General features: G+C 52.9%; 1 protein-coding gene across 1 annotated transcript in view; it reads right to left on the bottom strand.

Moving 5' to 3' along the window:
• UNC45B (unc-45 homolog B (C. elegans)) overlaps window positions 1–9988 on the bottom strand; it is a 12164-nt gene extending 2176 nt beyond the window's left edge. Inside the window, exons 1-16 of the mRNA XM_010142356.1 lie at window positions 9827–9988; window positions 9082–9118; window positions 8593–8768; window positions 7945–8034; window positions 7295–7462; window positions 5961–6129; window positions 5501–5671; window positions 4524–4695; window positions 3887–4187; window positions 3393–3487; window positions 2041–2182; window positions 1453–1593; window positions 1134–1261; window positions 607–673; window positions 144–257; window positions 2–33 (exon numbers count right to left, since the gene is read on the bottom strand). Coding sequence (XP_010140658.1) covers window positions 2–33; window positions 144–257; window positions 607–673; window positions 1134–1261; window positions 1453–1593; window positions 2041–2182; window positions 3393–3487; window positions 3887–4187; window positions 4524–4695; window positions 5501–5671; window positions 5961–6129; window positions 7295–7462; window positions 7945–8034; window positions 8593–8768; window positions 9082–9118; window positions 9827–9988 — 2165 coding nt within the window. The remainder of the gene's footprint in view (window position 1; window positions 34–143; window positions 258–606; window positions 674–1133; window positions 1262–1452; window positions 1594–2040; window positions 2183–3392; window positions 3488–3886; window positions 4188–4523; window positions 4696–5500; window positions 5672–5960; window positions 6130–7294; window positions 7463–7944; window positions 8035–8592; window positions 8769–9081; window positions 9119–9826) is intronic.
• Window positions 9989–10236: the final 248 nt, after the last annotated feature.

Here is a 10236-nt window from a genome sequence, read left to right as displayed (position 1 = left end):
CAGGCTGACGAGGGGTCTCACCACCTCGTACACCTAAGAAGAGAAGGTACGCCACTGCTTTTCCAGCTCTCAGATCTTGGCAGTTTTCATTTGCCAAAGAAATTATGAAGTTTTGGGGTTTGTTGGGGTTTTTTTAAGCTTACCCTCTCCCCAGGGAATGCCATGTCAGGATTGGAGATAGCAGCAATTTTTGCCAGAGCGTGAGAAGCCTTTATCTTGCCAACTTCTGTACCTTCCAGGGCCAGAGGTATGAGGGCCTAGTGACACACAGAAAAGCATTCGGCATCTCTGAGAAGATTTACAGGACTGCCTTAACATTCTAAAACAAGTCAGAACTGTCCTGAAGATGTGTCTGTTGAAGAAACAAGTCTGGATCGAGGCCACGGTGACATCTTGCTTTTGTGCTCAAAGAGGCACCGCACCAGAGCTTGTAGCTCACATGGTGTCAAGCTTTGGAGAGATGGGACCAGAGAGTCAGCCTGGACCCTGGGGGCAATCGAGACAGCTCATGTTTTTCTGTCACCTTCCCTCACTGCAGACACTTTGGAGGCTCCCAGCAGACACCAACAGCACTTCGGGTTGGGCCACAAGCATAAAAGTAATCACCTTTCCGCCACCTTGAGCAACAATGGTCCCCCGGTCCTTGGGGTCTTCGCACAAGGCAAGGAACACCCTGCAGAAGCACAGCACCGCTTAGTGAAACAGCCACGTGGGAAGGCAAAGCCCATGTCCCTTGTGGAAGGGGGATAAGGATCTGCAGGAGTGCCCGACCCACCGGAAGAATTCCAGATGTTTATGCCAGTGCCCACAGCACTCTAGGAGGAAGCAATGAATGGCACAGTAAGAAGTGTCCAGTCATGAACTCTATTCCAGCCAAAACCAGTACGGAGGGCTAGAAACTCAGAGTGCCTTAGGATGCAACCCAGTGAGCCAACCCCCAATCCCCAGATGTGGATTTTTATGACATCACCCGAGAAAAACTTTATGGTTTAAATCTTTTCTCCACCTCCCTTTCATCCCTCCGCCAAGGCAGAAGGCGCCACCCCACTAAGCAAGGAGCCAGCCCAGGCACCCATCCCGGCGGCGCAGAGGCTGGCCAGCACTCCCAGCTCCCACGAGAGCAGTGAAGGCACCTGGCGATGAGCTCCTTGCTCTGGTCCGTCAGTATGGCACTGTCCGCCTTCACCATGCAGGCCAAGGCGGAGACGACGCCGGCTTTCAGCAACCTTTTCACCCGCTTCACCACAAAATCCTTCCTGTCCTGGGGGGGACATTGGAAAGGGATTAGCCCCTCAGCAGCTGCCATCCTGCTGGCTACAGCCAAGCCTGGTTGGAGAGCAAAGCAATTTCAGCCTCGAGACAGGAGACCCGAGGTCTGGGACAATGGATACACCGGAGAAAGTCTTCAGATCCGAGCACCTCTTCCCAGCTCCCCAGCTGGGGCAAACCTACCTTTGGATGCTCCTCGGGAACATGCTGCTTGGAGAATTTTGCCAGTTGCACCAGCTCTGGGACCAGCTCCTTGGTGTCATAGCTGTTGGTACAGTTCACCAGTGCAGAAGCCACAGAATACAAGATGGTCTTGTCGCTTGTCTGCACAGAGAAATAAAAGCTTGATTGAGTGTGAGGGGGACACAGCAGGGAAACAGGTTCCTTAGGACTGCCATCGTGGTGGTTTGCACTGGCTGAAGTGTTCTAGGGCTTATCCCCAGCTTTATAGCCCAGGGCAGGGAAAACCAAAAGTGTTTAAGGTCAAACAGGCTGTTTGATGTCATCAAATGCTGCCAGCATCTTGATGCCTTTGATTTTCCAGCAGTTGCTGACAGGAGAGGTAAGAGCAACCTTCCTCAGCCTTGGGAGGAGAGCAGGATGACCACAACCTTGAGGCGTCTCCATGGCACAGGCAAACCCAAAGTTTTGCTAAACTAGAGGTGAGAAGTTGGGGGTCACAGCTCCTGCTTGGGGAGACAGTGCTGGGCTGGAGAGCTGGGAGAACTTGATGCTAGCAGAGGAATGAGGGATCAAGGTAAGGAGATGGACCTTGGCTAATTCAAACATAGCTTGCAGGGCTGGCTCATCTTCAACAAAGTCATCTTTCACATCTGCGTCGAAGGTTAGGTAGGCCAGCCCTTCCACAGCCCATTTCCTGGTGCGGGCGTCAATGCTGGTGTTGCACAACCATCTGGAAGAGAGAAAACCACCCACATTTCTATCTCGCGAGCCAGGACTACTTTGGGAGAAGAGGAAGGAAAAACAGATATTGAGACTATTTCAGGCCCAAATGTGTCCTTAGGTTCTGCTGCAGCTGCTAAAGACTAGATGCTTCCCTTGAGACATGGCCTTCTCCCCGTGGCCCAGCAAGAGGGATCTAAGTGCTGCAGGGAAAGACCATCCAGAACGGCTACTCAGCACTGCTTTGCCTTCATCATCACATGAAACATGTGATGCCCTGCCAGCCAGTGCCGGCAGCAATGCTCACCCACTCGGTCACTTCCTAACTTCATCCCACCTCCCTGGTGAGTCCACCTGGTAAATTCACCTTCCAAAGGTGAATAGGATACTTGCATGTATCCTAGGTAGGACTTGATCAGGCTGTACCATTCTGGCAAAGAAGGAGGCACTGGGCCTGGTGTCTCACATGGGAAGTGAGGGGGGGAGAAGGTTTATCTGGATATCGAGGCAGAAGGTCGCTTCAGGCACAGAGGAGCTCCAGGTCCCAGTGCAATGGCTCTGGGGACACTGTCAGCTGGGAAGCAGCAACAGTAAATGAAGGTAATGTGCGGGCACCCAGAAAGGTCTGGCCAGCAGGTCAAGAGAAGTGATTCTCCACCTCTGCTCTGCTCTGGAGAGACCCCCCTGCAGTGCTGGGTCCAGCTCGGGGCTCCTCAGCACAGCAGAGACACGGAGCTGCTGGAGCGGGGCCAGAGGAGCCCCAGGAGTGACCCGAGGGTGGAACCCTCTGCTGGGAGGAGAGGGGAGAGAGCTGGGGGGGTTCAGCCTGGAGCAGAGCAGGCTGCGGGGAGACCTTAGTGCAGCCTGTCAGTGCTGCAAGGGGCTGTCAGAGAGCTGGGGAGGGGCTTTTTACAAGGGCATGTAGTGATAGGACAAGGGGTGATGGCTTTAAACTGCAAGAGGGGAGATTTAGATCAGACCTAAGAAGAAGTTCGTCACTGTGCAGGTGGTGAAACACCCTCACTGAGAGGTGGGATGGTTGTGGATGCCCCACCCCTGGAAGCGTTCAAGGCCAGCTTGGATGGGGCTTTGAGCAACCTCATCCAGTGGAAGGTGTCCCTGTGCATGGCAGGGGGGTTGGACTAGATGATCTTTAAGGTCCCTTCCAACCCAAACCACTCTGTGATTCTGTAACAGAAGAAAAAAGTGACATCACTCACTTCCGGCACTGCCTGGCCAACTTCTCCGTGGACCCCTCAGCAAACTGCCGCAGTCCATAATCTGTACCTCCTGCTGAGCCCAGCTTGCAGAGACCCTGAGGAGGATGAAGGGGATTCACCGGTGAGGAAGGTTCATTAATCCTCCAGTATTGCTGTCCCAAAGCAGCCTAATCCCATACGTAAGGTCTGAAGTCAGTTCTAACAGAGGAAGGATTCTACGACCCAATGGATCGTTCAGCTGGTAGCACAGAAAAGTGAGGGGCTGTGCTCTTACTGGATGTCTCTGATGGAAGATTATCCTTTGAAGTTTTGCCTTCAAAGTTACCAATAATCCACATGACCTCCTGGTCTGTCATCTCCCCTTTCCTGTTAGGGAGACGCACTATGAACTATTCCCCAGCTGAGGTGAGTGAACCCAACGTGTTCCCAGGACCTTCCCCCTCTCCCAAGTCTGTGGTTAAGCTGGTGAGTGTGGCAGGAGCTGCCATCCTTACCACCAGGGCTCGGATTTTGATCTTCTCATTCTTGGTCTTCTTGTAGATCTCCTTCAGGAGTGTCACCCCGTTGGAGATGATGAAGGTGGCTCGGCTAAGCTTGGTGGAGGCATGGATGAGGGCTTCCACAGCCACCAGCTGGTCAATCTCCCTCTCGGACCCACACAGGGCAACCATCATCTCCATGACTCCCTTCATGCCAAGCAGCTTGTTGCCTAAGTCAAAAGGCCCTTGCAGAACTCCAGACACCATCTGGATGGCATGGAGTGTCTTATCCATGTCCTGTGGGTCAATTTTGCTCCTGTGTGGGATAGAGAGAGTCAGCACGTGGAACAGTAGGTGCTTACAGTTCTCATTGCCTTGGGCAGAGAACATTCCCCCTCAGTCGGGAACTGAGCTGCACTGCGGAAATACCCACGGGTTGGGACACTGCTGAGCCCAAACTCCTGCAGAGGCTGTGGACCAGCAGGCAGGAGGACAACGTGAGGGTCTGAGGATCCAACAGGATCTCAAGCAAATCATTATCTCCCAGGGCCTCGATTTGGCATCGCAGTGGCTAGCAAGTGCCTCGTCTCATCCGTAAGCCCCCCTGCTCCAGTGGCTCTGGGCCAGCTCAGCCCAGTAAGCTCCGACTCACTTGATGTACTCCTCGCAGATCACCCGGTAGTTGTCACGCTCCGGGTCGCAGCGCAGGTCATCGTAGAGTTTATTTAGGAGGACGGAGGCGGTGAGCTGGGTATTCTCTGTCAGCGGCAGGCAGTCGGGCAGCTCAGGAATCTGGCCCACCACTTTCAGTATCTTTTTTAAGCCTGGAGACAATGGAGTGATAGGGCTGTCAGAGGGGAGAGGGTCTGGACGAAATTCCAGGTACTATTTGTTGGTTTCTTGTAATGAAAGAGCCAGCTTGGACGGTTTTTAATTACTTTGCAGCCTAATCACATCAGCCTTAAACAAGACAGACACTCAGACATTTACTGGGGAGGAGCTTCTGCTGGTGAGATTACAGGTTTGCAGCATCAGGCTTTTATCCAGCTCTCAGAGTGAGATAAGGGAAACTGCATTTGGACCCTGATTGGATCCGTTATTTTTGTCAGGAGGCATTAGACCTCCTGACCTCCAAAGCTGGAGGGCTGAGGAAGTCAGTGACTTCCAAGTGATTCCAGATGTCTTAACCCCCCTTCTGCTAAAGTGTAATTAAATAATGTTCACCAAAATGGTAACATGTACAAGGGAATGGGGATCAAAACACACCGCACACAAATTCCTCACCCCCTTCCAGTTTTAGACGTGACCAATTTAAGGGTCCAGCACAGTGCTCCTCTCCAGCAGACGATTTATCCAAGTAAAATCCTCCAAATGGTAGCAAATACGTTGGAATAAACTAACCAGAGAAGTTAAGTCAGTCCTTTAGAACCCAAAAAGTCCTTGCTTCATATATAGTTTTTCCCTCTTAAATGGTTTTCTGCTAAGTCGGACTTTTTTTCAGGATTTCGTGCACCAAAAAAGCCCAGAGAGGTTTCATTTGATCAAGAGGCTCAGTTCTACAGACATTCAGGCAAGAATACACAGCTCCACACCTCCCAGACCACAACAGGGGTGAGGGGAAGGACTCACCATTGTCGATGACAAAGGTGGTCCTGCTGTTGTCGAGGTCTTTCAGGTCCTTCCTCGGTGTGTTCTTGTTGAGGAGGTTGAGAGCTCGGTCTCGTCCCTGCCCAGATACTTTCTTACTGACGAGCATATCCAGCAAACGCATCGTGATCATCCTCAAATCTTTTTTAGTATCTGCACAGAAACCAGACAGTAGCAGCCAGTTATAAGAGATTATCTTCCGAAGCGGGTGAACCAGTGAAAACCATTCACAGCCAGCGCATGGCTGGACTGTAGGTACGTCAGTTAACACCACGAGGAGCAGCGCTGCGTGCAGGTTGTCATCCTGGACAGCTGAAGGGTGAAGTCCCCACTTCACCAAAGAACAAGGAGTCAGTGGACATGCAGGAGCAGAGCCCTCCCTGCTCGTCCCACTCCTCCTCCAGCAGTGAGACTGAAGGACCACCAAGACATGCGCCATTACCTAGCACTAGGGCCTCCTCCTTCCCGTGATGCTCCTCTTTCCCCTGGCCCATCAAGCAGTCGGTGATGGTCTGCAGGAGGTTGCAGACGGCCAGGGAGATTTCTTCGTTGTCTACAGACATCCACATACAGATGTTGTCGATGCCCAGGTGATGGAGAATGGCGGTGGCCTGGCCCCAGAGAGGAGAGAGAGGGCAGCTGTGAGGGCTGGGCACGAGCCTGGCCTTCCTGCGTGCTTTGGGCATCCTGCCCTTGTACACAGGGAGCCTTTGCCTGGGTGAATCCCCAGTCGGTACGAGGCAGAGTTTGGCTTTTCACTCTTATTTTCACTTTTAAGATGACAACTCCTAAGATCTAGCTTTGCCAGGAATGCAACAGACTTTCCAACGAGGATGTCGAGATGAGCATGGCTGGGTCTGGGAGAGGCCCTCAGGCAAGGCTCTTCGCAAAGAGCCTGTCTGCTGCGTGAACCCCATCGTGGCTGCGAGCACACCCAGTGCCACCTTGCAGCCTGTCCCCGCGCACAGTGGCACATCCATAACTCGGGGGAGGCACGTTCAGGAGCACACCGACTTCGGGGCTTTGCAGAATGGCCTTTTGGCATGACAACAGTTAATGTTTCAGAAAAAGGTTTCCCCTGCATTGGGCAGAAATCCGGAAAACTCTGTTTTTGTTGTGTCAGTGCCCCCCACACCTTTGCACTCTCACACTGACATGGATGTTCATTTTGCCCATGTCCATCTCCTGCTTCTAATCATGTAACACAGACAGGGCTTCTCATGGGCTGTCTTCCACCATAACAACTGCCTTGGTGTGGAGGAACCTTGCTGCCTCAGAGCCCCTGGGACTCGCCCTGGACCCTTCCTGGGAACCTTAACTTTCTTGTAGACCCTTCCTGCTTTACTTCACCGAAGCCTTGGACAAAACTTGCCCAAAGTTACTTGGTTTTGTTGCTTTTCCGAGACCTGTGATGAAGGACATGGGTTTGACCCAGCCATGCCCACCACCACCACCCGTGTGGTAACAACTTGGCGTAAGTTTTACTTCACCAGCGCACATGAAGGCACCATAGGGAACACGTACAGCTTTGACCCCAGGGATGGGGAGCACGGTGACAGGCGAAGGTTCGATAGTCTGTGTTAACCCCACTTGCATAATTATTTGTATTTTCCACCTTACAATTTAAAATTTCATGTGTAGGGTTTAATTTTTTCCTGCACTTACCAGAAGGAAGACAAGAAATCCTCACTGGTCGCAAACGTGAACTATGGCAATTTTCCACTCCCCCAGGTGTAAGGCAAGAGCAGGTAACGTATCGAGCACCCCATGACTTACCCGAGCCTTATGTCCTGTGCACATGCCCGAAAGTGTCCTCACGGCTGCCAGGATCAGCTCAGGATTTTTGGTTTCTATCAGCTGCAGCAGCAAGTTGACCCCGTTGTTCTGGAAAATCCTCTCGGCACCTGCTTCCTCCCGCCCCAGGACTATGAGGTTGTTGGCAGCCTGGATGGAAGACGGAAGAACCAGGGGTCAGTGGCACAGCCCTGCCAGCATCCTCCAAAACACCTTTGTGCAGCTCTGGGATGTCGCGGGGGGACCATCGTGGTGGCCATCTCCAGATGGATGGAGCAGACCGGCTCAGACCCCACCAGACAGTCTCTTCAGGTGCATCTGGGGATTGTCTTTGCTCTGCCCAAGAAAATGGGTCACTGCCTGGAGAGAAAAGTGGGGAAGGTGGCAGAGATAGGCCCAAGGAGAAGTCCAGACGGTTCCCACTCTTGGTGTGTTGGGTGGTTGGCTCACCTTCCCTCGGCACAGGGGAGATGCCTCACTGGGACGTTTCTCCTCCCAGTTGTCTCTCCAAGCTCAGCTCATCTCCCAGCTCCTCCATCCAGGGGAGGTGGGGAAGGGACCACAGCCTTCTGCTCCTCGCTGCAACCCCTGACACTAAACAGCAATTTTGTCAAGTCCAGGACAGTTCTCACCTTTTCTCGCTTTTCTTTCTCGCTGTTCTCATCCAGCAGGATTTCAAACATCTTCTGCACCCTCGAGTCCGTGGAGAACTGAATGCGCAGCTGTGCCGACAAGAGTGCATAGAGCATGAGGGAGGAAACCGAGACGCAATTGTCCTTTATCACTTCAAGGACACCACAGACCCTCAAGCCACAATTAAAAGACAATTTAAGCTGAATAACAACATCATGGTTTCTCAACGATCAGCATCGATTACCCATCTCAGACTCACGGGCACGGGCAGAGCCAGCCCCAAACCATCATTTATGAGACCTCACGGTACCTAGCGATGCCAGGACTTGTCCACAGCACCCCCCTACACGTTACTAAGTCAATGTGGCAACTGCCAGACCCAGTCCAAATCTGGTCCAGTTACTTGTCAGGACCTTACCAAGACATTCAGCACCAGCCCAGCCTCAGGAGGGAGCTGCCACACTTAAACTATTCAACCTGATCCTCGGATTTATACACTTCAAGCATGAACTTCCAGTTAACGGAGCCTATTTATCCCCCTGCATTGTTATGCGTTTCCAGTACAACCAACAACCCACCAGGGTAACCCAGAGCAAGGACTTCCCACACCTGGTCTGTGAACCTGGGACTGCTCCCCCAGCATTTACCTTCTCCTGGATGTTGGCCCCCAGTCGCCTCAGGGTCTCCTGGAAGTTTTTGTTGCGGGGTTCCATGGTGGCACATTTCTGAGCATCTTTGAATGCTTGGTCCAATTTCCCCAGTTTTTCCAGAGCTTGGCTGCGCCGGTACAAGGCCTTGATATCCGAAGCATTGATGTCAATAGCTGGGGAGGGGATCCAAAACAGCAGGCGTCAGATTTTGCTTCTTGGAAATCGTCTGTGGAACCTGCGCTTTGCTCTACGACGCCTGCAGCTGCGTGGGTTGTGGTTGTTCACACCGTGAGTGGATCGGTACCAGATCAGCACCGACACAATGAACTGGTGCATGTCCTTTTGAACCTCCTCCAGCAGTGCCCGTGCGGCCCCAGCATTTGGGTGTTGGTGGCCATCAAGAATGAAACCACAGTGCCCCAAAAGCAGAAGGGAGAGCAAGCACACCCCGCCTGCAGCTCTGCTTTCGAGCACAGCCCCTCTTACCTCTAGATGCATCCGAGGCTGCCTTGGCGTATTCCTCCTGGGAAAGCAGAGAGGGGATTTGTTAGCAGTGGGACAGCAGGGCATGTCCCTATAGCTGACACACACTGTCACCTCTGTCCCCATGTCCTATCAGGACACCCCAGTGAAGCCTGCAGCAGCCAACTGAAGGAAAGACGAGGGCTTTGGTACCATCACTGGTGGGAGGGCAGAGGAAAAGGTCTGTGGTGCAGGTGAGACAACATGCTGCTGCTGACGCAGCTGCAGGCTGCGGGCAGTGGGGCAGGAGGGGACACTCACAACAGCCTGTGCGCAGCTTGCTCTGGGCTGGTGGCACTTCTGCCTTAGTGAAAACTCAGGAATATGCAAACAACCTGCTAAGATCCCACAGCACGTCGCCACAAGCTGGCTTGTGGAGGGAGCCGATCATTGTTGGTACTGGGACAGGCAGGAAGAGCGATGCCCCTGCACCCACCCCGGGGCTTACAGCGCTCTCCCCTGAGCTGCTGGCCAAAAGCTTTTGCTTCAAAGTGACTAAGCAGGACCGTCTCACAGCCGAACCGGCTTGCTCAGCCCCATCAGGACTGAAGCAGGCAGACAGCTTCACTGCTCCAGGACAAGCCCAGAACAAATAATTTCAGACCGGATTGCAATGGACAAGCCACACAGCCCACAGCGGGCAGTGCCCTTGGCTGCCTCCCTGCTCGTCTGCCCGAGCCCTCCCAGGCCAGCCGGGAGCTTTTCTCACCTGTTTGAGGAAACAGGCTGCCCTGTTCCGGTACAGCACAGCCTGCAGTGCCTTGTCCTTGTTGAGCTTCAGGGCTTGGGTGTAGCTGTGGATGGCTTTCTCATAGTCACTGGCCTGAAAATATTTATTGCCCTCCTCCTTCAGCTGGATGGGATCCTCCATCTGGAGAGCTTCAAGGAAAAACATCGGTTTGTGTCCCATTTTCACCTGCCTTCTGCACCAGCTTGAGTTCCACCACGAGACCGACGTTAATTAACACCCATTAATAAACGCAGCTTACCACGCTGAGGGGGTTTGGAAGTGAAGACCTAAGCTGCTCCTCAAGGCTGCGGCTCCTCAGCAGCTTTTCCCACGGCTGCAGATCCTTGGGATTCAATGGATAAAACAATGAAAATCAACAACAAAATGAG

Source organism: Buceros rhinoceros, unplaced genomic scaffold (genome assembly GCF_000710305.1).
Source record: "Buceros rhinoceros silvestris isolate BGI_N320 unplaced genomic scaffold, ASM71030v1 scaffold12068, whole genome shotgun sequence".
NCBI lineage: Eukaryota > Metazoa > Chordata > Aves > Bucerotiformes > Bucerotidae > Buceros > Buceros rhinoceros.
This window is presented reverse-complemented; position numbering and strand designations above follow the sequence as displayed.